Source organism: Rhipicephalus microplus, chromosome 3, assembly GCF_043290135.1.
Source record: "Rhipicephalus microplus isolate Deutch F79 chromosome 3, USDA_Rmic, whole genome shotgun sequence".
NCBI classification, from domain to species: Eukaryota; Metazoa; Arthropoda; class Arachnida; order Ixodida; family Ixodidae; genus Rhipicephalus; species Rhipicephalus microplus.
In genome coordinates this window covers 172,032,658-172,059,035 of record NC_134702.1, presented here as the reverse complement: position 1 = coordinate 172,059,035, position 26,378 = coordinate 172,032,658, and the positions used below count along the sequence as shown (strand labels likewise).

Sequence of the window (26,378 nt, the reverse complement as noted above, 5' to 3'; positions counted from 1 at the left end):
ATTACACACCCACCGAAATACTGCTGCTGTAGCCGGGCCAGGATATTGCACTGTACAGTCAAAAGAAGAAAAAAAAAAAACACTTGGCACCACCGTCAGACCGTAAGAGGACAGCGATCGCTTCAACATGAGCAGAGGTGTACCCCAAGGAAGCGTTCTAAGTCCGCTTCTTTTCAATGCTACAATGGCAGGTCTTCCAGAAGCACGGCCGCTGGATCAAAGCGCACAGGGTGCGGCCTGCTGCGTGCGCCTGAAACAGCGGGAGAGGCCGAGTTCATTCGCCTGCCGCCGCGGCGCCACCGGTCAAGGACAATGAAAAGCGGCGGAGTAGCGGTGCGCGCGCGAATTCCCGGGATGTTTTAACTCGCGACTCTTCGTGCTGCAAGCGGACACTTTGAATTTAATATCCTCTCAGTGCTTTGTTCCACCCTACTACGGGACCCATTCCCTTGTGACAAATGGTTTATCGCTACTAAGGGAGACGGAGTGGCCTCGACTAAGCCATCCCGCCCCTGCGACAGTCAGCTTTAAAATCATGCTTATGCAAGTTTGCCCCGTCCTCAGGCCACAGGATTAATACACGTATTTCATAATATTTTACAAAAGGACTTGAAAGAACTTTCAGACCCCTTTTACGGCATTTAACTATAGCACAACGTTTTAGCTTCTCGTTAAAATCACTTTTGAATAAAGGCCATGATTTTATGTTTGCCTTTGTCCGATGGCGCGACGGTGGATTACATAACCTTCAATTCATTCCAGAGTATTTCAGGAGCTATAATAACTCTAAATTAGCATCCGTCTGCATATTTCCCGTTCGAAGACTGTTGAATGTGAAATTGTCTTCTTTGCTGTGCATGTGGAAATAATGAAAATGCCGGGCTTACAATGAAACGTGCGTTTAGTAGCTGGAGCTCTACAATCTCTAAAAGATCAGTATATTTTCTAATATTGCAGAACAATTTTGCCTGCATTACAAGGTAAAAAAAATGGAGGTGCCATGGTCCTCAAAGGCGCTGAACTTTTCTGGAGAGGGGCTTGTGTGCCAGCCTTACAAGACGTTGCACAGTGGCACTCACATTCTCTGCCCAGTTAGCTAGGAGTGGTCGAAGCAGCTTTAAAAAAACATCACAGATCTGGTTCGTGTGCTGAAGGCTGCCCTAACCACACCGTAGTGCAGGGCAGGTAACCAAATGTGGAAGGAGGGCTGAGTGAAAAAGTTTACACAGATTTCCACTTCTTCGAACTTCAGTGTCTTTCATCACTTCACTGACAAAGTCACATGCGAGTTTGCAAATTTTCACGATCTCCATGTTGGGATACCGAAGTTGTCTGTTATCGATTTTCTTCACTAAATCGTAGATGCTGCCACACGGTTTCGTCTCTTGCAGGAGAACCTTGCATGATTCATAGGGCAACTGCAAGTAATAAAATCAAGCCAAGTAAAATTTTCATCAAAAGTACAATGCAACAAGTATGTAGGCTCCTTTTCTCACTTCGCTTAGCTAAAGAAAAATATTATCTAAATTTCGTAAGAGTGGGAATGAAACAACCTGCGGCAAAAAGAGTGGCATACACGCATATCTGGTGTCGACCCTTACAGTGGTGGCACACTGGCGGGGCGGGACCCGCATCCTGATTCGGGCCGGAACCGTGGCTCCGGACTGACCTGAGTTTTTCTTCACTCGAGGTCAGCCTGGAACCCTGCCCTTGGTTTTTAGTGGCGAAAGGGAGGGCAAAAGGAGAAAAATATGAGAAAGAGGGAGCACGCTTTGTTGGAGCACGCTTTCCAGAGGACGCACTCCCTCAGAATTGATTCAGTGTACGCTGGCTTCTTGGAAGCGCAATTCGACACTTGATTCTTGATAAATTCGGCGGTTTTATGGCCTTCGTCTGCGGCGCTTAGTACACTCACAAAACAGGCGATTTCTTTGTTGCTTTCGAAGGCTTGAAGCCGTTCACGAACCGTATCGCGCTGGCTTTGGAGCGTCTGCAGTGACTTATTGAGGCGGGAAATTTTCCGCTGCAGGCAGTTCGTCGTTTTCTTCGCATCCTCTATCATCCGCTTAAGGTCAAGATCTGTTTGAGACATTTTATCTGTACATGAACTGGTTTGGCACATACTATCAGCAGGCAATGAACAGTGCTACGTTCTGTCCGAAGACCCGCTTGGTGCAACATGTTCTTGATCTCCGAAGAGATCAGGCTCGACATCTTCATGCCTGCTTTCATCTGGGCCATTTCGTGCACTCTTTTTCGCGCAAGCTGATGAACCACCATCTGGTACTTATCTTCGAGGCCACTTTGTTATCCTTGTAGCCCTTGGCTTTTGCATATAGGACGGGTAATTGGGGAACACCGTCGGGATAGCAGTTGGCAGGAGCATTCGCAGTTTGGTGCCTTTCTTATAGTCATTTTCGGTGAAGTGAAGGGAACAAACCGAAGAGCGGTCACTGGGTACCCACCTCGTTTCTTTTCCGCCAGATCCCTGCCGGGAGATGTTGGTGAGCCATGCTTGTCGTCGTTCAGCGCTCGATGGAAATTCATGGTAGCTCAAACCGGGATTTTTCTTTGCGTTCGACGCGCACAGTGGAACACAGCAGTTTTTTGGCACACTAACTGGCCACTCTAACTACCTAGCTCGACTGTGAGGCAGATGGCATCAAGCTGAACACGAGTATATTTGTTTGGAGCATGTAGCCTCATTCCGCGGCGAGAAATTGGCGCGAAAATGCTGCGTTCGCCGTAGCGCGTCCGCGCGTCTCTTCGGTGTGTCCCCTACTAGTAGCGCCCCCCGCGAAACTTGCGGCCGCAACTGTCAACAACGCTCGTCCTCCCTCGCCAATGCGCGGCGGCTCCACGCAGCAGGCCGCACCCTGTGCGCTTTGATCCAGCGGCCGTGCCAGAAGTACTGCCCGAAGCCTTGGACATATCCACGTATGCAGACGACATATGCATATGGACGTCTCACAAATCACTGGAAGTGATTGAACATCGGCTTCAACAAGGACTAGACGCAATAAGTGATTACCTTAAAGAGCGAGGCATGCGGATTTCTCACGCCAAATCTGTAGTTCTGCCATTCACAAGAAAATGACTGAAAAACTTGAAGCTTTTTGTGGATGGCCAGAAAATCGAAATCACAAGAAAGTATTGCTTCCTTGGTGTTACCTTAGATAGCCAACTCAGATGGAGTCAGCATATTGCTGATCTAGAAAATCAAGTGAACAGCACCATAAATGTTATACGTCGCATCGCAGGAACAAAATGGGGCGGTACATCAGCGTCTCTCCTCCACGTCTATTGCGCACTAATCCGACAGAAAATTGCCTACTCTGCGCCAGTTTTCCGCAACATCTCTCAGAAGTCGCTACACCGACTTCAGCTGTTACAAGCACGAAGCTTACGCATAGGTCTGGGGGTTCCACAGGCAACATCAAGTTCTCTGACACTGGCAGAGGCAAGAGAACCCAACTTTACAGTAATTAGAAATATGGAGACATGTCGGCACCTCTTTCGTCTAGTCACGCAACACCCTTCCCATTCGCTCATATCCAACATCGTGAACCGTGCTGGAGCGCAAATACACCATGTGTATCAACAGTGCATTTCCCGGCTACCTGTGTCGACACATTGGCCACTGGACCAAAACTACCCTCCATGGCAGCTTGAGCTACCAACTATTGAGACATCAATAAAAGGACTTCGCAGCAAACTTGAAGTGCCAACCGTTGCCGCTCAGCAGTCGGCATCACATCATCTGTTTGACAGGTACCAAGGCTACACTCACGTGTACAATGACGGCTCCGTCACCAAAGAGACAGTGACATCAGCATTCATAATTCCGGAATTGCACGAAGAATATGCATGTCGATTGGGCCACCTCTCTTCTTCAACAACGTCAGAGCTCGTAGCGATTTTGCGAGCCATAAGCTTTATTAAACTATCAACGACACCAAGAAAATGGGTGGTAATTACAGACTCTCTGGCAGCACTGGCATGTGTGGAAAGTGCCACTTCAAGACACATTGATGTGCGCATAGTATACTCTATACTAAAAGAGCTCTCAGAAGCTACGAAGTCGAATCATCGAGTGGCATTTCAGTGGGTTCGCAGTCACTGCGGAATTAAGGGAAATGAAATGGTGGATGAGTTGGCGAAAACCGCTCATAATTCTACGCAAACGTGCCTCATTCCTGTATCTCAATATGATGTAAATAGAATTTTAAGAACAACAAAATGAGACTTATGGTTGTCTACCTGGTTCACAGACAAAACAAAGGAATCGATCCTATATTCTGTTGATCCTAATCTTGAATACCAATTCGACCGTGACCTCCCAAGACGTATCGACACACTCATTCATCGCCTACGACTCAGAATTGCTTACACAAAGCACTTCCTACTTCGTATTTATCGTGCAACGTCGTCTGCATGTTCATGTGGCCACGACGAGGAGGATATCTGTCACCTTTTGCTCGACTGTCCGAAACACGACATACAACGAAGGCGACTAGAACAAAAACTGCATAGGTTAGATCCTGCGCGACCATTCGGGTTGAATAAAATACTAGGTCCATGGCCATCCAAAACAAACGGCAAAGCAATGAAGGTGCTGCAACAGTTCTTCGAAGAAACGAAGATTTGTGACGAATACTGAGCGAACAAAAGTTAAAAGTGAGCGTGTGGTCTATGTGTTTGTTCTGCCCATATAGGAGAACTTTTGCTCTCACCCATGTAGGACTGTATATATTGATACGTGTATAGAACTGTCGCACCGACACAGCTGAATTGGCACCCAAATGAAGAAAACGACAACGTGGTTGTAGTGGGTTGGACTCTCAAGCTTCTCCCGTTGGCCTGCTTGACTGTGCGCTCTCTAAGCCGTTAGCAAGACCAGCTCTCGGTGAATAAATCTTTCCCGTAACATCTTTTGGTGGAAGGTGCTGGGTCTTCACACAACCCGGCTCTGGAACTCCGCAGTGGACGCCAGCTTTGTCCAGCCGCGATGCCTGAAACTGGCACTCAGGCCTCGCCATCCGCGCCGGCTCCATCACCTGTGATTCCCCCCCCCCCCCCCCATCTTCTCGACACTGGCACGTTTTCCGGGACGGACAGCATGGACGTCGAAGAATGGCTCGCATTATTCGAGCGTGTCAGCAAGCACTACAGGTGGGACGAAACACTTATGCTGGAAAATATTCTATTCTACCTACGTGGTACGGCACGCGCCTGGTATGAGACGCATGAAGAAGAATTAACCAGCTGGGACACATGCAAGCAAAAGCTTCGTGATTTGTTCGGTCGGTCAGTTGCTCGTCAGATGGCAGCCAGGCAGGAACTCGCGTCGCGTGTTCAATCATCGACGGAGTCGTACGTCACGTACATCCAAGACGTACTGGCACTGTGCCAGAAGACTGACAAAAACATGTCCGAGGCGGACAAGATCAGCAACGTGTTGAAAGGCATTGCTGATGATGCTTTCAACATACTAATGTGCAAGAACTGCACCACTGTCGACTCCATCATATCTGAATGCCGGCGATTCGAGCAAGCTAAAAGCAGGCGAATCACCCACCAAATTGCGAGACTACCAAACACTGCTGCGACTTCGTCTTGCGAGGATTCTGCAGCGCCCCGTTCACTTGCGCCTCCTGCCAATATCGCAAGGATTGTTCGCTAGGAGCTGGAAGCCATGGCACCCGCTTCCTATCAGCCCCCTGCGCAAGACAACTGGGCAACAGTCTCGCTTATTCAAGCCGTCGTACGTCAGGAGTTTGCTAACCTGGGCGTCCAGGTTCCCCGGCCCGCCAGACTTATGCCGCAGCCCATGAGCACTCCCGTCCACAACGCTGATTACCACTCTGCTCCACTTGTCGCTGCGGCAGCTTCGACTCCTCGGTTTCCACCACGCTACCGAAATCCATCTGAGTGGCGCACGCATGACGATCGACCAATCTGCTTTTCTTGCTCTCGAGTTGGGCACATCTCCCGCCATTGCCGCAACAGGTCGTATTTCCGGCCAAGCTTTCGTAATGTAGATCGCCGTCAGGACCGCGGACACTATTCGCAACTCGGTTTTCCGGATGACCATACTCTGGACCCTTCAGCTCGCCGTTCATTTCCACGCTCCGAACCGTCCTACGCTGACGTCGTCGCTCAGAGAAACTGGTCTAGCCGCTCGCCGTCACCTCAGGGTCGGCCGTCACGCTCCCCTCAACGCCGCCGCTCTCCGTCACCGGCTTATTCTGCCCATTCCCCGGGAAACTGACGAGTGCAGCTCCTGGAGGTGGCGCTGCGTTGACGACTCGGAACAAAAACCCTCAACCGGCTACAAATTCAAGACGCAATTTACTTCGGGTGTTCGTTGATGGCCACGCCGTTACTGCTCTGATTGACACTGGTGCCCAAGTATCTGTTATGGGTTCTACACTTCGATCTCGCCTGAAAAAGGTTCTCACACCAGCTATGTTCTCTACTGTTCGAGTTGCCAACGGAAGTCGAACATCGGTGCTTGGTATGTGCACTGCCCGCGTTACTGTTGCTGGCCACCACACTTCCGTTCTCTTCGCAGTCCTCGATGCTTGCCCACACGACGTCATCCTTGGAATTGACTTCTTAACAGCCCACTCCGCCCTCATCGATTGTTCTACCGGTATCTTACGGCTCGAATTGCCTTTGTGCTCCGATTTCACTCCTCCAAGTCGCACTCGGCTACGATCCGTCGAGTCTCTACGGGTACCGCCCCAGGCTGCTATGTACATTCCTCTGTCGCCCTTCCCGTCCATTCCTGATGGAGACTATCTGGTAGCTCCCCTCATTGATTTGACTCTTACGCACCACATCGCACTACCACATACTATAGTGGTTGTTGCTAACAACACGGTGCCACTTCCAGTTCTGAACTTCTCTACGTCGACCTAAGTGCTTCCCCAAGGCATCGCTTTAGCCGATCTTTCCACCCTTGATGAATGTTCGATTTGTTCTTTTACACCTGACACTAAGACCATGACGAAACCTGTCATCACGTCGCAAAATAAGGCGTTCCTCGACAAAATGATATCCAGTGACCTCTTACCTTCCCAAGTTGCGGCGCTCCGGGGTGTTCTATTTTCTTACCTGGATATCTTTGACGTTGACGACCGTCCCTTGGGCCGCACAAGTGCCGTAACCCACCGCATCGACACCGGCGACGCCAGTCCACTTCACAAACGCCCTTATCGCGTGTCACGTGCTGAGCGCCAAGTAATACAGACGGAGGTCGAGAAAATGCTGAGTAAAGACGTCATTGAGCCGACATCGAGTCCTTGGGCCTCCCCTGTGGTCTTAGTTAAAAAGAAGGACAACACCTGGCGTTTTTGCGTCGACTATCGCCACCTGAATCGGATCACCAAGAAGGACGTTTATCCTTTACCTCGAATCGATGATGTGCTCGACTGCCTCCACGGCGCCAACTATTTCTCGTCCCTTGACCTTCAATCCGGATACTGGCAAATTTCGGTCGACGACCGCGACCGCGAGAAGACTGCATTCATCACACCCGACGGCTTTTACCAATTCAAGGTCATGCCTTTTGGGTTGTGCAATGCCCCGGCTACTTTTGAACGTATGATGGACTCTCTTCTTTGCGGTTTCAAATGGTCGACCTGCCTCTGCTATCTGGATGATGTAATAGTTTTCTCGCCCTCCTTCGAAAGCCACCTGTCTCGTCTCTCGGCAATTCTTGACGTTTTTCGTTGCGCTGGTCTCCAACTCAATTCGTCGAAATGCTCATTTGGACGTCGGCAGATTAAACTACTCGGCCACCTTGTTGACGCCACTGGTGTTCAACCCGACCCTGACAAAGTCCGTGCAGTCCGAGAATTCCCGGTTCCGCGTTCCACACAAGAAGTTCGCAGTTTTATTGGGCTCTGCTCATACTTCCGCCGCTTTGTCTTCAATTTCGCGGATATTGCTAGGCCCCTCACGGATCTCCTCAAAAAGAATGTGGCATTTTCTTGGGGAAGGGACCAAGAACATTCCTTCGCGTCACTAATTACCGCCCTCACATCACCACCTGTGTTGGCTCATTTTGATCCAGCGGCTCGAACAGAGCTTCGCACCGATGCAAGCGGCCATGGCATTGGTGCTATACTCGCTCAGATACAGAATGGCACCAACCGTGTGATAGCCTACGCTAGCCGTCTTTTGTCGCAAGCGGAACAAAATTATTCCATCACTGAGCGGGAATACTTAGCCCTCGTTTGGTCTATTGCGAAATTCCGTCCGTACTTATACGGACGTCCGTTCGCAGTAATCACGGACCATCATGCGCTTTGCTGGCTGTCGACGCTTAAGGACCCTACAGGAAGACTCGGCCGATGGGCACTTCGATTACAGGAGTACACGTTCTCGGTTCTTTACAAATCTGGAAAGCTGCATAGCGATGCTGACTGCTTATCCCGGCACCCTGTTGATCCACCTAGCTCCACTGATTTGGAATCCGATGCCTGCGTTTTAGTCATCACTGACTTTCTGAACGTGGCTGACGAACAGCGCCAAGATCCATCGCTGCTCACCATCATTGATCGCCTTCAATCGCGTTATGCTGACCCTTCTCTTAGCAGGTGCCTGCTTCAAGACGTTTTGTACCGCCGCAACTTACACCCCGACGGCGCGGAACTTTTACTCGTCGTACCGCATCACCTGCGAAAGGATGTTCTGCGACAATTCCACGACGCTCCAACTTCTGGACATCTAGGAGTCTCCAGAACTTGCGACCGCATTCGACAACGAGTATTCTGGAAGGGTCTCTACCACTCTGTTCGCCATTACGTCGCATCTTGCGACCTCTGCCAGCGCCGAAAGAAGCCTACGACTCTCCCTGCTGGTCAACCTATTTTTCAACCTATTGAAGTTCCAGGCAAGCCATTTTATCGAGTGGGGTTGGACTTGCTAGGTCCCTTTCCTACTTCTACAACTGGAAATAAATGGATTGCGGTGGCTACAGACTATGCCACTCGGTATGCAATCACTCGAGCGCTACCAACCAGCTGCGCAACCGACGTTGCCGACTTCCTGCTGTACGACATTATTCTCCAGCATGGCGCTCCGACTCACCTGCTCACAGACCGTGGTCGCTACTTTCTATCTCGTGTGGTTGATGATCTACTCCGATCTTGTGCTACCCGTCACAACTTCACCACATCTTACCACCCTCAGACTAACGGCCTTACGGAGCGACTAAACCGCACATTGACGGACATGCTTTCCATGTACGTATCTACCGACCACATTGATTGGGACATAGCTCTTCCGTTCGTAACCTTCGCCTATAACTCGTCGCGTCATGAAACAGCGGGCTACTCCCCTTTTTATCTACTCTACGGACGTCATCCCTTACTGCCCTTCGACACACTGCTTTCATCAGACCACCCATCCTCCACCTCGTACGCTCAGGATGCAATAACCCGTGCCCTCACGGCACGTGCGGTAGCGCGTGCTCGGTTATCGTCGTCGCAGACAGCACAGAAGTCTCTTTATGACCGTCGACATAGAGATGCCGTTTTTTCTGCGGGATCTCTTGTTCTCCTGTGGCTCCCATCTCGACGTGTTGGCCTCTGCGAGAAACTACTATCGCGATACGCTGGGCCCTACCGAGTCATTTGTCAGGACCTACGAGATTGCCGCTACTGCAAACTCATCAGCTCCTGCTCCCAGAACGGAAGTGGTCCACGTTTCTCGTCTCAAGACCTACAACGCCGATTCGCTCATTTAACAGGCACCGAGACGGTGCCTTACGGGCCGGGGTGATGATACGTGTATAGAACTGTCGCACCGACACAGCTGAATTGGCACCCAAATGAAGAAGACGACAACGTGGTTGTAGTGGGTTGGACTCTCAAGCTTCTCCCGTTGGCCTGCTTGACTGTGCGCTCTCTAAGCCGTTAGCAAGACCAGCTCTCGGTGAATAAATCTTTCCCGTAACAATATGTATATATGCTATTGTTTTTTATTCATATTTTTATTTGTACCAATCAGGTGGAAAGGGGTAGCCGTCGCCAAGTAACAGTGACAAAAACTCCTTCGTTTATTTTCTATTTCAATAAAAAAAAGAAACCCTTTATTTACGAGCGCGCATACTGAAGTGAGCAATAACACCGATAAAATTCATCGCCATTCCGTGGAATTATCAATTCACAATCACTTCATCACGGTGGCACCTTTATGAACACAGACTGCACGATTTTCACGTGCAGCTTTTTTTTCGTTTTGCCCCTCAAAACTGGTTGATACCCTTCACGAAAAAATGAAGTCGTGACAGCACGTAAATTACCACTCTCTTTGACACGAGATGCGGTGCGATCGAGGTCATATAAATTGAAGGTAAACAATGCTTGAGTAAGCGTTCCAGCGAGGCTGCAGTCCTGTAGTCTTAGCCATCTCGGGTTCGTAGTCAGCAGGAAGGTCCATCGATGAACCTGAATCAGTGGCCTCACCGTCAACACAGGGTGCCCCAGTTTTCTTGGAGATATATTGGTAAATTCGACCGCCGAGTTCTGCTTTTTCAGAGGTCTTGGACGCGGCGCTTTCTTCAGTAAGTAGCTTGGGGCGTTGGGCAGTAAAATCGGCAAGGCGTCTGACGTTAGCTCTGGTGTCCTACGTAGTACGCGAACATTCTTCGCCGTTTATAACGTGCACCTAGTCTTCGAGAACACATGAAGGCTCGAAATGTAGCTCACATACAGAGCAGCTTTCGTTCAAGGCCCCATCCTTTCGATGTAAATTGTGTTCCCAAACCTTCCTCCGTGCTTCGTCTTTGGGTGCAGCGAAAAGCGACATCTGCTCACCTTTTTTCCAATGGTATACCCTGTTTCGCACCGAGGTGCAAAGCAGTGCCGTTGCCTTTGATGACTCGGCATTGCCTCACTGTCACGTGGCCAGCAAAAACATTGCTAGAAAAACTTTCGTTAAGCGGGCGCGAACAAAAGCAACAGGTTCCTGAACAGCACCCGAGAAGGCAGAGCTATGGCGGCTAGAAGGAGAGGTGTCAGCAACGGCGCGCCGGAGAGCGGGCGAGAATTCATCCGGATGCGGTGGCGCTGTGGTCGCTTTCGGCATGCCCCTCTTCGCGCCCGCTCATCAGTCATTTTTTGTTGCAAATATTTCACGCTACCTTGAGGATTATAACAAAGTCTATCTGATACAGTTCTGGCGGCGCGCTGCAAAGCATGTATTGGCACTGAAAACTAGTGTTTTCAATTCATTTCATACTATCAGTTACGAAGCTTCGAAGATAGAGAATCAATTAAGTGACTTGCTGTGAGCTTGACACTAAAACAAAGTCTAAGCACTTTTCAAATTTGATGCCACAGTGTTCTCCATGAAGTCTCAATGTACGTAAAGGTATCAGCAACCGTTATTTTTATGACTTGCGTAATCAAGGTCTAATTTTACAAGCAAAACATTTATTTTCTCGAAGCGAAAAACAACATGAAAAATAAACACAACATATGCATTAAGGTTGACGAAAACTGCAAGTTATATGAAACTCAGCTAAAGCAAGTGAATAGGGCAACTAAAGAGAGCAGTAGATATATGATGATACAATGGGCCTACATAGACACATGACATTAAGATTTCATCAGCAAACATAGATACAGTCAAAAACCAGTTCACGAAAAAATTCATTTATGCATATATGAAACACAGCCAGACAGTGACATCACAGTTGTTAATGGGAAACTTATAACAATGTGAACAAGACAATAATAAAATCACAAACAAGAGAGTGTGACTAATGCACAATAACACAAAATAAAACCTTGTTCGCTGAGTTAGCACTATGACAGTTAAGTCATACGTCTTTAACTTCAAGAACATTTTTCTATCTCTCTTTTTTTTGATTGGACACATTTTCTCCAGCAATGAAAAAATTCATTCTGGTCAGTGTAAAGAATCTAATTATCTGATTTGTCACTTCCAGTTTGTGGTGTTCACAGCCGACCATATTTAACCTTTTCACAGACAGGTAACATATAAGGTCTGTTACGCTGTCACTTTTGAACTTGTTGAAACTGAAGCAATAGGTGAATGCATCTTCCATAGCTTTGACCAGGTGTGTTAAAGGCATAATTCTGCCGGAAGCTGGAATTCTGAGTGAAGCAACAACCTGCTACATTCGTTGCATTTCGTCTTTTTCACTATCTTCCGCGCCACATAGCCACTGACGCAATAAATGACCCGAGAATCACTTTTGCATCCAATGAGATCAGTGTGGTCAGGGAGGGCTTCACAAGCATAAATGAGGTTCGGTGCCCGGTGCCAAGTTATGTGATGTGTAAAACTATAGGTTGCGTCTCTTGGTGACCGCTTCACGCCAGTTGTTCGTGCTTATCTGGGTGATCCATTCGCTTACTTCCTGGCGCTATTCACTTTCTGTTTTGGTTTGTTAGAGCTTTGGGTTTGAGCCGAATTTTTATTCTAATGTTGCAAGTCGTTGCATTCAGTGAGTTCTAATGCCTTTGTATCGCAGGTGTAAGTATATCCGTCCGCTGAAATTGGTTTCTGGCAGGAATTCCAGTCTGCGCATGTACTAGAATTTCGGTCTAGCCTTTAGAGTTTCGAAAGATGACCACCTCATTTCACCTGTTATGGCGGCATTTGGTGTACAGAAATTTCCCCCAGCAACAACCATCCCAGTTTGTTTTGATGTCTGTTTAAGCATTTCATGGTTTCAGTTGGGTATCGGAGTGCGTCCATAGCATACATTGTCGCTGGCACAGCGAGCGTTTTCCACGAAACTCAACCAACCGAGTACGGGTTGTACGAGTGTTGGGAAAGATGCCACAACCTGCCTTTTAGGCGGTTCGATTTCTTTGTAACCAATTCGGATAGTTGTAGCAGGTAATCTTTTTTGTCCGATATTTCAATTCAGAGCTATTTATAAGCTGTCGTCTTTTTTATACGTTTTTTTTGCACTGTGAATGTCACTTCGTCAGAGTCCGAGTTCAGGACCATCTATTGAGTTTTTTCAATGTTGAACTTGAGATAGTCTTCGGTCGCAATTTGTGAGCAGATATTTAAAAGGTCCTGTAGGTTTGTTGCCGACTCAGCCAGAAGTACAATGTCGTCCGCAAATACCAAACATGAGATTTTTGTGTATTTCTCTCGGTGATCTGTTCTTATTGTTGAGTCTCAGTCCAGGTCCTTCTTCATTAAATGTTTTGAAAAGGTTATTTATATATATATATATTAAGTAAGGTTGGTGATAATGGGCATCCCTACATTAGATTCACTTTTACAGTCAATTTTTGGGATTTGTGGCCACGCAGTTCATATATCGCGGAGCAGTCTTCGTAGAGTGCCTTCAGCAGTTCTGTAAATTTCTTATCCAGAGACACTTCATCAAGCTTTTGCCATAGTTTTGCATGTGAGACCGAATCGTAGGCTTTTTCCAAGTTTAGGAAGGCGAGGTAGAGTTGTTACTTTTCTTTGTGTTTCATTTCTATCGCTTGAGTGAGAGTGAATATGTGGTCACTTGTGTGTCTCCAGGTCTGGAAGCAATTTTGTGATTCACAAAGTATATTGTTTTTTTTTTCGCAATAGATTTGTCGTCTGCAATTTAAAATTGTGCTGAAGAGTTTAAAGACGTTGCTGAGCACTGCTATTGGGCAACAGGCATTGATGCCCTTTTCTGCTTTTCCTTTGCTTTTGTGGATACGTTGTATACGAGCTTTTTTCCATGTTTCTGGTATGTCGTATGTTTCGAGAGTGTTGTTGAAGCAGTTGAGTAGCACTTCTCTGGCATTTGTACGTAGAGCTTTCAGAAATTCATTTGGGATATCGTTGAAGCCAGATGTTTTTTTTCTTTGGTTATGGCACACATGCGTCGTTTTAATTCTTCTTTAAAGATTTTCCTGTTTATCAGCTTTTTGCTGTTCTGTAGATCGGGCTTCTGTTGTGTTATTTGTGAGCTGGTGCATTAGTATGTCGTAATCAGCTAGTACAGATCGAAAATGCTGCGTTATGTATTGTATTATTTCTTCTTTTACGTGAGTACTGGTACCATCCCGTGTTTGTAGAGAGACAATCTTGGATCGGGCCTTCTTTGGTTCCATGTTCTGAATATATGTCTAGAACTTCTGGCTGTAATGTTGACATTCTTTTCTTATTTGTTATTCTTGCTGCTTGAATACTCCATCTATCTTTTGTGCACTCATAATCTTGACTTTTTCCTTTTGGGCCAGGTATTTTTCCCAGATAGTGTCTTTTAGGATATTGTTGTTATTTGATGTGTATTGATGTTGTCTGGAGTTTCTTTCGTTCTTTCATCTCCAGTTTTAGTTCTTTGTCGAACCATGGTGCCGTCCGTGTCCAGTTTTTTTCACTTGTTTTCTCGATGGTGTCATTTACCACTGCCAGACATTTTTCTATGAATTCTTCATATGTGAGGGTGACCTCCATGGCCTCATCCAACTCTTCTGCGAAGATTTCAAGACGTTTCTTGTCTCTCACTCGCCAGTGCGATTTGGTCTGCTCAGTTGAATTGTTCGTATGGGCTTGCTTTTGTTTTAGGGTTACTGTTTTCGGTTGTGATCACTTTCACAGTTATTGTATTTCTCTTCATCAATTTGCATAGATGTTATATGTATGTTCTGTGAGGCCTCATCATTGTAGAGGACATAGTCAATCGCTGACTTATTTGATCTACATGACCAAGTGTATGTTCCCCTGCATGTAGAGTCCAGGTTGGCTATGTGCAGGTTACACTGTTTGACCAGCCTTCGAAACTCAACTGCATTTTTCTCATAGCCTTCCAGTAGAGTTATATGACAGTTGAAGTTACCTATAAGGAGGATGAGCTTATTCTTATATGTTTGTTCTATGTCTTTTTTTATGCAGTTACAGATTTCTTCATTCGAAGTTTGTCATTCTGAGCTGATAGCCATATAGGCAACACATATGCTCAGGTGGGTCTTATCGAGTTTTGCAGTAGTCCACATGTGTTCGTGGCAGGTATCCTTTCCAGTTTGTGTTGTCTGGTCTTTTGGTGAACCCAACTCCCCCTCCTCATTTTTGCCCTTTTCTCCTGTCTTGGCTGAGCCAACTAAGTCCTGTGTGTAGAAGGGGTTTTTTCTCGTTTCGAAGGTGGCTCTCTGTAAGAGCATATATGTTGATGCATTCCTTGTTCATCTGGTTCTGTAGCTCTTTCCACTTGAGCTTGCTGCCTCCTTGCATGATCAGTAGGCAAATTTTGAATTATTTTTCCCTTCTTCTTGCTCAATATGTCTTTTTTTTGTGGTTTACTTGCACTTGTGTTTTTGGGCTGTACTTTCTTTTTTCGTGTGGTCTGGCCAGGGCATCTTGTCTCTCTTTCACCAGCGACGATTCGATTGGCTAATTTGTGCGAATTCTGTTGTCACTGGTTTCAGGAAGGCTCTCATTATGTGATCGTGTCTCGGTTGGTGTCGACGGGGTTGTGGAGGACTGGCTTGGTCTTCCTTGTTCACTCCCGAAAAATTGGGGACCCTCATAGCCAGGAGGTGCCCAACTTGAGTGCCTGCTACTTTCCTGTAGTGTATGCCCTTGAGGTAGTCTTCATCCATTTGGTCTGTAGCTGAGAAATATTCTACCTGGGGGCCAAGCTTAGTGCATAGTTCGTTGGCTTGTTTGTTCCACTCTCGTTAGGAGGCTACCACATGTGGTCCTCGTGGTGTCAATTCTGGTGTTGAGCATATGAGATAGTGGTGTTGGAGAGCATCTTTACTCCAAGTCGTCAGTTTCTGCTTCGACTGTTCTATAGATCTGTGTGGCTCTTTTTCATGCAGTATGTCTGTAGAACTAACATGCAGGATTAGTTGGAGCTTAGTTTCAGATGAATTTGCCGCCTCTATCTCATTCTCAGCTCGAAGCAGGGTTTGCTCCATCGTTGCTCCCGGTTTCGTTGCTCCCAGTTTCGTTGGGACGTGGAGTCTCCAATCACTAACTACCTTGTAGAGCTTACGTTTCAGGCAATGAGAATTTGAGTCTCCGAGCAACACTGAGCATCTGCGTTGCACCTATGTGTCCCTCTGTTGCTGTTTAACTTGATTCCACTTCTCTGGAGCTGGTTTCTCCTTGGTATTTTGTGTTGTTACTTTCTCCAGCGTGAGGTTCTCCACACGGTTGTTTTTTTCTATCTTCAGCCATGGACCTGCTGTTCTGTCTTCTTCGGTTTCATCCTTAGTCAGAGTTTAATGCTTTGGTGTGGTCTTGTTGCTCTGGGTCTTGGTGCTGAAGCTCATTTTCTTTGTCAGGGGACCCAGTGTCGCCTGCGCGTGTTTCAGTGTTATCAGTGGCTGGGTGGCCTTTTAAGAGTCTGAGCTCGTCAACCTCAGCTCAAAGAGCGGCTACTTTTGTCGAGAGTTCTTCTCGTAAGGCGCACTCAGTGTTCAACTCCAGCAAGAACTCTTTCATTGCTGTCTTGTGAGCAGTTTGTGATGCTTGCCACTACTCTTTATTCACTTGAAAGTTAAAATCTGCCCTCATTGTTTTTCCCTCCAATGCTATGTTCGAATACAGTGTGGATATCTTGGTGCAGTGTTGACATGTGTATGTCTTGTCCTTTGCCCTCTCCAAGTTTTTAGAAGGTGTTTCTTTCAGGTACGTCCATCCGTCGCAGCTGCCGCACTGCACCATGCTCTCATTTTCCGCCGGAGTGGTTGACTTTTTCGCTGTGCGGGTGCAGGATTTAGCCATGTAGACTAAGGGAGTATAGCTTTTCCGAGTAATAAAGATTCTGGTTCTCTTGTCTGGTTTTTCTCAGGGTACACTCATCTCAGCTGGTGTCAAACATGTGATCCATAGCCGGGACTTCACTCCTTGCAATTTTCGTAGCCCGTTTGTTTGAAAGCAAGCAGCCTCCCGGATTCCACTGGTCTGTCACTGCACCATTTTCGTAAAACAATCACAGAAATCGCCACACTTTTCCCGTTACTCGCGTAGGCCTACCGCGATTGCTAGCACAGAACCAGCCGCCGCCGTTGTAAGTATTCGCCCGGGAGCCACTACCTGATTAAAGCACTTTTTCCGTAATTCCCACAGCACTTTCACGATCACGAGGGAGCGCTGCAATCGCCGCTCGTTTTGATTTTCATTGCAGTCAACATTTTACGATGCATTTCATCGATGGTACAGCCTGGGGCGTAGACGCCGGGAGATGGCACAATTAGCGCGTGGGCTGTGCAGAACGCGAACCGCAGAGCCTCAGCAATGCGGACAAAGCCGTGTGCGCTTGGTGATTCACCGAAAATATGAAGCGCGGAGTTATTCAGCATGTTTTTGAAAACTTCCTTTGAGTTAAGACACACGCAGAGAAACCTAGACAGGCCGACGTTTTAAGCTAGTGTGAAAATAAAGCTGACCCAACAAGTGCAGAAAATGGGCGCAGGATGATGCAGCCAGTTGGTAAACTAAAGGCTCGCGAACAGTGTAGAGGTAAAAATTTGAATGGTTAAATTGTCCATACATTGCCATTGACAATTGTCATACGTTATGTCTCAATCGTATTCACAAGTATGATTAAGCCAAGCAACTGCGGCACCACATGTAGTAACACATTCAGAAGATATGCTTTATATCAATTTCATTACGAGCGGCTTCGTTTACATTTGTACATATCCACTGAGAGCTAGGGATTTAATTATTCCCAAGACGATGCAGCTATGGCGCAGCTGTACTAGTGACTCGAGATAGTGAAGTTTTATGACATCGTAAGAAATAAAAACAAGTCTAGCAACAAAAAAACTTTATTGGCACAAAACACCACGGTGTTCTCAAAGTACATGGCTGCAACGAGAGAGACATTAAGAGCAACGGTTGATCTTTGCATGTAATTTCTTTTTACGATGTTCATGTCGCGATTCCTTGAGCCCTTTTGCATAAAAGTGCAGCATGGTCTGAACATAAAACTTGGTCAATTCTGTTGTGAGCGCATCTAGACGCTAAGAACATTCCTTTCTAGACGACATATTGGCTTAGGGCTAGCGGTGAGGGCAAGCAATGGATTGCGACTGAGCTACAGTCAGTTTGGGTTTGCCCATGTACGCGTATTGTAATTGAAGGTCATCGAGTTATTGGTTATTAAGCTACTCATTGTTATGTGGTTTTGAGCGTTATTTAACGCGAAATATGCGTAATTTCTTGTTCGTTTATGGCGATAAATTGCCTGTCTTGCACGCCTGTCTGCTGTTTCTCTCAATTCCATCCTTCACATTGCTCCCGAGATAAATTCGTGACGATTTATATGTGGGATTCAATGTCCCAAAACCACCATATGATTATGCGAGGCACCGTAGTGGAGGGCTCCGGAAATTTCGACCACCTGGGATTCTTAATTGTGCGCTTAAGTATGAGAACACGGACTTACAGCATTTTTTGCCTCTATTGAAAATGCAGCTGGGATTCGATCCCCCGAGGGTCAGCAGCCAAGTACCTTAGGAACTAGACCACTGCGGTGGGGCACACAGGCACGCAGGATCCGAAGGCTGGCTTAACCACTCGGCTTTGGAGGCACGCTAGCAACACACAGCACAGACAGACATGGCTTTGTATAGTGTAGGAAGGAATAATTGTGAGGAAGAGAGATGTGATGGTGAGGAGAAGGGAAAGTAAAGCGCAGCACATTACGAAAAATAAAAATAAAGAGAAGGAAACAGAGGAAAAGAAAGAGAGAAATATCAACAAAAGAGAGGGAAATACGTACAGAGAAAAAGATACAGTGAAGCAAACATCGCATCGCCTAGCGGCCACAGACCTATGCTAAGGCGCCCACGTGCAGAAGCTAAGCCACACACACCGATGGAGACATTGTGCACAACATCTGTTCTATAATGCATGGCCAGACTGCATAAACCCGATAAGGAAGCCGCACATTTTGGTCGACTACGAGTACAAGGGGAAACCTGCCCGCGCTAAGCTGTGGGAACCTTTGCTTGATTTATACATCTACACCTCTTGGCAGCCTTTCGAAAAGCCAAACCGAGCCGAAGCAGGTTGAAAGAAACTTTCTTTTTCCAGAACTCATAAACATCACAGCATGAATGTTCACATCGTACAGATGCGCAGTTCCGTCACAAATCTTAAACAGCAGTATTGCTTACTACCCCACGAAGGGAATCCTGTGCGCTCCACACCATTTTCTTGTTGGTTCTATGACGAAGGGACAAGACTGCGAGGTGGTCTTTTCGTGAAAAAGATGCAGTGCCGCAAACACCCCCCAAAAAATCTGTGTGCCTGTGCACACGTCTGTCACGAATTACGGGTGGCTGCGGGCAATGGACTGAGACAAGACTTGGTTAGCAAGAAAACCTCTTTAATAAACATTCGTGGCACTCGAAAAGTATATATAAAAGTGTAGAGAACAAATAGAATTAACTCTAAACTAAACCCACAATGAAATCCCTCTACAAACTGAACTGTCCTAAATATTATCAAACTCTTCTACAGCCTTAGTGCTTCTCTTGTCGCAACCGACAGGTGGATCTAGGTGGATGCTGCCATTTCTGCTGCTGCCGACTAGTCTTCACCTGATGTTGTTGCTGATGTGGCAGAACCCTCCAAGGTTACGCCTAGTGGGCAGGCATACCCGGTCTGCACGCTGAGGCGGCCACTAGGGGCCTGTCTTCAAGGGCTTGCTTCAAAGGGGCTCGCGCTAAGAACGTCGGCGCTTGCAGTGCACGGCTGCTGCATCCCAAGCAGCTTCTGAAGCAAGTCGAGTTCTCCATTTGCCTCTCAAAACGCCCGCGTCACAAGTTGCCAAGTCAATGTCCTGCTGCTCCTATCGCCAGTCACTTGCTGGCGATGCAACCTTCTCCTTGCAAGCCCACGTCGACAATTCCAGCTTGTCGTTGCTTGCACGGCGATCACAGCTCAGTTCACATGCCCTGGGCCTCGCGGTACGGTGCGCCTGCCGTTTCCAATTATCTCTGAAATTTTTTGTCGTCTTTATGTCTCTAAGGGGCTCCTACTCATGACAATGTCTTACGTGGCTGTGTTTCCAACTGAAAGTCCCTTTATGGCACACAAGGGCCACTGTCCTGTGTGAATACGCATGTGCTCAATGAGGTGGCCTGCTATCGAAAAGGGTCAGCTGAAGAAAACACGGGAAAAAGCTGCTTTCCTCTGTTGGCACGCATCTGCTCAATGAGGTGGCCTTTCACTGAAAAGAATACACTGCAGTGAAAACAGAAGGGAGGCTCTTCTTAGTGAGTGCAAATGTGCTTAATCAGTTCGTATTTCACTGAAAAGGATGCATTGCAGTGCACACAAGAAAATGGACCCTCTCCTGTATATAGGCGTATGTGTTCCATGAGGCTATTTTCAGAAAGTACCTCGTTATAACAAAGTGTAATATAAGAAACTAATGAATATAACAAGGCAGTTCCCATAGACAGCCAAGTATTTAAAACCTCTTTTTAATGAAGTGAAAATTTTTTCACAGTAGACATAATGAACCATTCTTTGTCCACAATAAGGATTTACTGATCATTCATACATCGATTTGATATTTTACAGTACGCTACGGTTTACGTCTCATCATGGCTGCGGTAACTCAAAACTAGCGCTGTGCACTCCCCGAAGCTGCCTGCCAATATGCACGTGGGTGCGAGTCTCCTTGCCTTTCCCTTCTTCAGGAACTAATGAACTCGACCGTCATGCACATTAGCCGGCCTCCGTTCTCTGGTAGAACTCATTGACCTGCCCACTCATCTGACCTCCTTCTCTCCTTCAGTTTTGTGCGGGGACGGCGGAGATTGTGGCAAATTGTAGTATGTAGGTGTTCTGTATTGTGGCTTTGTTCCTTGTCGTTCGCTGTGGAAGAGCAACACCCCTTATATCAGTTTCTACCACTAGACACGAGATAAACAATGGCAGCAGTAAACATAAGCACAAAAATTTAACAATCGAGCAGAAGTCGGCAATGTTGAAAGCCGTTGAGTTCGGCGTAAAAAAAAAGTGCCAGAAAATTTTACCTTATCATTGAGCACGCTGTCGACCATCTTAAGCAAGAGAGAAGCCATTCCCGACACTGTCGCACATGGAGTCAAAGGTGACTGAATGAAGCTGCGAGCCGCCGCCTTTGAAGCTGTCAACGAGGCGGTGTTCAACTGATTTTTAGAAATCAGAGCAAGCAGCACTCCTGTGTCAGGGGCACTTCTGCAGCAGAAGGCAAGAAACTTCGCATGCATCACAGGGCACGATGATTTTGTGGCTAGTGATGACTGGCTGCAGTGCATTGAGAACCGCCACGACGTCGTCGGTAGGGCTGTTAGCAAGGAATCACAATCCGTTGACCGCGAAGCTGCAGTGGCATGGATCGAGAAAAACATTGGGCAGCTGCTTGCAGATAAACTGCCCTGTTATATAAGATGTTGGTTTAAAAAAACTTCGCCCTCAAAGGTGACCGCCCGCAGGGCGATAAACAGAGCAAGGTCTGTGTGACCATGATACTATGTTCGGAAATGGACGAGTCCGAAAAGGTGCCGGTGCTCGTGATCGGCAAAAGTGCATCACCATGATGCTTCAAAGGATAGCGGAAACTCTAAGTGAGTTACACCTCCAACTGCAAGGCCTAAATAACAAGAGAGATCTTAGCACAATGGCTATGTGAGTGGAACGAACGGCTGGTCAAGCACAACTGCAAGATATGCCTCATCCTGGATAACTGCACGGCCCACAACACTACCGTTGTACTTAAAAACACCGCGCTGTGCTTTTTGCCACCTAACACTACTGCGGTTGTGCAACCCCTCACGATAAAGGGGTGATCATGAACATCAAGTAGGGCTATGGCTAGCATGTCATGGATTGAATATTTCTCAATATGAGTTTGCGCGCCACAACGATAGACCTGTACATAGCGATTGAGATGTTTCAAGCTGCCCATATGGCCGTAATGGCAAGCACGATCGCCAACTGCTTTCGGCATGCCCCATTTGGGGGGTGCATGGCGACAGTGACTAAAGAGTCGACACCCCGAAGCCTAATGTTGGCAAACCCGACGTACCGACGCCTGCGCAAGCGCTGGATGTGACAGACCTGCTGCGCCGCTTTTTAGGGGCGAAGCTCCTTAGGGCGTGGGCTGTGCGTCCCCTGTAGCCTGTATGTAGCCACCTCTCGTTTAGTTCTTGTAGTGTTTACTAGATGGTGGTACTTGTAGCTGATGATGAAAAGATGCGAGATGTTATTAACTAGAAAGCGGTACTTGTAGTTGATGAAAGACACGAGATCTTATAAAATAGGAATGATGTCACATATGGCGCGTGTCATTGGTTGAAGGCAATCGTTCAATTTAGTGCGGCGACGTACGCTAGGGGGAGCGATGTAATAAAATCGAGTGGGCAAAATGTACAGAGGATTCATGGTTTACCAGGTTTACCTCCGGAGCTTCGCCCACTCATCACCAATCACTTCGTGGATATGGCAGAATTTTTTGGTGCTTAGAATGACGGCGAGGACGAACTCGCAATAGCTGCTGCAGCTTAAAATGCAGTTATTCACGTAAGGAAGAGTAGACAAAAGTCTATTAAGCACTATTTTTCTACGAAGTGGTCTGCCAGCTGGTGTGTTGTATTTGATTAAAATAAAGTGCATTCTTTATTGCTTTGCTAGTATTCTGCCTTCCGATGGCCGTGTTTCCTTGTGCGGCGGGTTGCTGTCACATTCGGTGGTGAGTACATTCTCACTTACTGGCTAATTGTCGGTAGAAATTAATATTGGCTATAACACACTAATATTTATAACAAAGTAATTACGACTCTCCCTTTGACTTTGTTATGACAAGGTTTGTACTCATAATAATAGAGACAAGAAAAAGGCCTCTATTGAGTGTGCATGCGAATGTGTTGCACAGCGTTGCCTTTTTGTAGAAAGAAGGCATTGTGGTGCGGAGAAGAGAAGGAATGCTCTCCTTGGTGAGTACGCATATGCTTATTTAGGTTGCCTTTCATAGAAAAGGATGCATTACAGTGAACACAGAAAAAGGGCTTTTCTCCTGTGTGCATACGGACGTGTCTCATAAGGTAACTTTTCTTCACAAAGTATGCATTGCAGTGTACACAGAAGTAAGAACTCTCCTTTGTGTGAGTGCACACGTGCCGATTTAGAGCGCTTTTCACAGAAAAAGATGCATTGCAGTGGACACAGCAGTAGGGACGCTCTCCTGTGTGAGTGCGCACATGCCGAATTAGAGTGACTTTTGCAGAAAAAGACACATTGCAGTAGACACAGGAAAATGGCTGTTCTCCGGTGTGCATGCGGACATGTCTCACCAGGTTACTTTTCCGCATAAAGGACGCATCGCAGTGGGCACAGGAGAAGGGACGCTTTCCCGTGTGAGTGTGCATATGCGCGATAAAATGTCCTTTTTTCATAAAGGATGCATTGCAGTGGACACAGGAGAAGGGCCGCTCTCCTGTGTGTGTGCGGATGTGCTCAATGAAGTGGCCTTTCCGCGAAAAGGATGCACTGCAGCGGGCACACGAAAAAGGCCGCTCTCCTGTGTGTGTGCGAATGTGTCTAACGAGGGTGTTTTTCGTCACAAATGACGCACTGCAGTGTACACAGGAGAAAGGCCGCTCTCCCGTGTGAGTGCGCACGTGCACCACCAGCTTGGAGTTGTGAAGGAATGCAGCTGGACAAAAGTGGCACTGGAAGGGAGGCTCGCCCATGTGTTTCTGAAGGTGTCTAATCATAGTTGACTTGTCCAGGGTCACATAGGTGCACTGCTGGCAGGAATGAAGTCGGCCTCGTACAGACGACAGTGAATAAGACTGATCCGAGGATGCACAGGACAAGGAGCCTGCAAAGCAATCGAGAGCACGCAAAGTAAAGTAGGTTATGTGTCATAACTGGACCACAGCAGCACACAATATGTAAAGGTTGCTGCACGTGTAAAAAAAGCTGCTCATCTTGTCTCACACAAACCAAAGCTACTGTTATGGCAACAGGGGCATCGACACAGCAAGTGCTATGAAAATTGCCATCTTGCTGGGGATAAATTCCATGGTCAACACATCCACAGCGAACATAAGGTGACAAAAACTACGATATGATCTAGCTATCATTCCAAGGCTATATTGGAAAATTCGAAAGTGTCCGATTGTAAACAAATAAAAACCAGCCCATAAAATTACTTTCTGTAATTCTGAGAAGCATTCATATTACACCGCACACCAAATAACCACTTTATATTGAAACAAAAGAAGCATAATAAAAAATTCGAGTCAATTGAGTTTATGTGAAGCAAAGAAAAAATACATTTAAAAAGCCTACAATTGCAGCAACGTTTCTAGTGCCACAAATCACCATAAGAAATAATATCGATACTAGGAATAATGATTATTTCTCATCAATACGTTTGATAACGGATATCTGCAGCTAAAAGCTGCTCTCCGAAAAAGGAAGATTACAAAGCGCCCACAGCCACCTTTTAACATGACAGCAGTGTCAAATAGTCAACAGTGCAAAACAACAAGGAATAAAACAAAGCCCAAATTCCAAAAAAAAAATAACAATAACAATATAGCAACTGCAGAGATATATTAAACATGTGTAATTCTTGCAATTGCGTCTGTCTGCAGTGTAAAGAGACTTCTCACTTACGAAGCATGACTTACATCTTGCAGTATCAAAGCAAACTACCACTACAAAAAGAAGTCCACTTGTCGAGCAATGTGCAATATCAAAGAAACTGTTTATATTACTGCCGCAGTTTACAGACCTTCCATTAATACTTCTACACAGCTTCAATGAGAGCAAAACGATACCAGAGAACACAGTCACTTATGAATCATTATTTACATCTTGTAGTATCAAAGCAAACTGCCACTGCTGGTCACTGCGGCTCATTGCGCCATCTTGCTGGTAATGCTGCAAACACGATAGTTCCACCCCCTCCTCGGATGCCCGTGAACAGCGGTAAGTGATGGATAAATATAAATAGCTTGCCACTTGAACGTTGAATGGCTCAGTGATTAACGCCTTGCATTTATGACGCAGAGGTCCCAGGTTCGATTCTGTGCGCCGTAGTCTTTCTCTCTATTAATTTTATTTCTGCATTTACATATACAGATACGTATACATATACGGTGAGTGACGCCGATGCCGGTGGCTAAATCCGGTAAAGAGTGTCCATATAATTGCTATCGCAATAAAACAATAGTAATATTATTATTACTACTGATATTACTATATGAATTATCATCGCGAAGCGCACGGAAATATATTTGCCATGGGGGCCGCCCTATCTAGTTACGCCACTGTGCAGCTCTCGGCCTATGGGTGTCGGTGGCCACAACAGAAGCATCGCTCAGCATGCTGGGAAATCTCAGGGACGCGGCTAAAGTGACTGAACTGCCTGCACAGGCTGGGCCACGGTTTCACGTGGCATACGTGCAGCTGCAGAGTGTGATGCAGCCAGAAGACACAGGGCGCGCAAATTGCACCTTCACGGTGCCTTCCATCCTGTATCGCAGTCACAGGAGCAGTTCAGGTAATTTCTCCGAGTTGCTCCGCATCTGCCAGGTCGCTGTCCATACTGTACAGGAAGCCCATACTCTATCTGTAGACATGCCAAAAAAGCCAAGAAAAGAAATAGCTGAACCATAATGGATGCCAGGAAGGAACAGGAGTCGTGGCTTCCCATGCTACAGCCAAGTGCCGTCATTATTTTCTTCACTTGCAGGCGCACACTCTCCGGTTTGCGCACCACCCAAACGAGGGCCCTACAGATCAATGACCAGCAGGTTCCCTGGAAGTGACGGCAATGCTATGGAGCTCCGAGATGGTCAGGAGCCCTGATAAACGTCGAAACAGTGGCGGTCGACGCAAGGCGCTGACGACGGCCACTGATGAGATGAAACGCCCCCGACGCACGACGTCGACAATCATATTTTGCATTTAATGAGGCCTCTATAGCTATCTAAGGCCTCCGCTTTAACAAGCGCTGTTGTGTCTTAAGTACCTTGGTCAAAAGTGTTCCTGCAATGTCCCAGCACGGCGGCGAAGTGCCAGAGGCATGCAAAAACGAGAAAATCTGGCCTGATGACATCAAGCTCGTCTAACTAACTATAATCACCTAAATATAACAAACGTAAAAAAACACGGCTGTATCACAGAAATAGTAAGCACATTGATTTCTGTTTAACATTTCATTTTTCTTGCTCCAAATAGTCACAGATGATTGACATGTGGGGAATAAGGTTCCAAAACTACCATATTGTAGAAAAACGTCGGGGTTGTTCTAAGTTAGGCGCATCGGAAGACCAGGGAGACGAATAAGTGTGGGTGAAACTCCGCGGAAGCAATCGATGAGAAGTCAACACGATTATTTCAGGGAGCACTCATTGGGGGTTTAT

At 46.8% G+C, this 26,378-nt stretch overlaps 1 protein-coding gene across 4 annotated transcripts in view; it reads right to left on the bottom strand.

Annotated features, from left to right (window-relative positions):
- Positions 1-26,378, bottom strand: part of LOC119167541 (uncharacterized) — a 195,065-nt gene that overhangs the window by 94,268 nt on the left and 74,419 nt on the right. For 2 of the 4 annotated variants that reach the window (XM_075887691.1, XM_075887688.1), the window contains one exon: positions 11,428-23,821. The exons of 1 other annotated variant lie outside the window; for it this stretch is intronic. In XM_075887691.1, coding sequence (XP_075743806.1) covers positions 23,732-23,821 — 90 coding nt within the window. In that variant the 3' untranslated portion in view covers positions 11,428-23,731. Of the gene's footprint in view, positions 1-11,427; positions 23,822-26,378 lie in introns of those variants that run through there. One more of the 4 variants, XM_075887690.1, reaches the window with a different exon arrangement.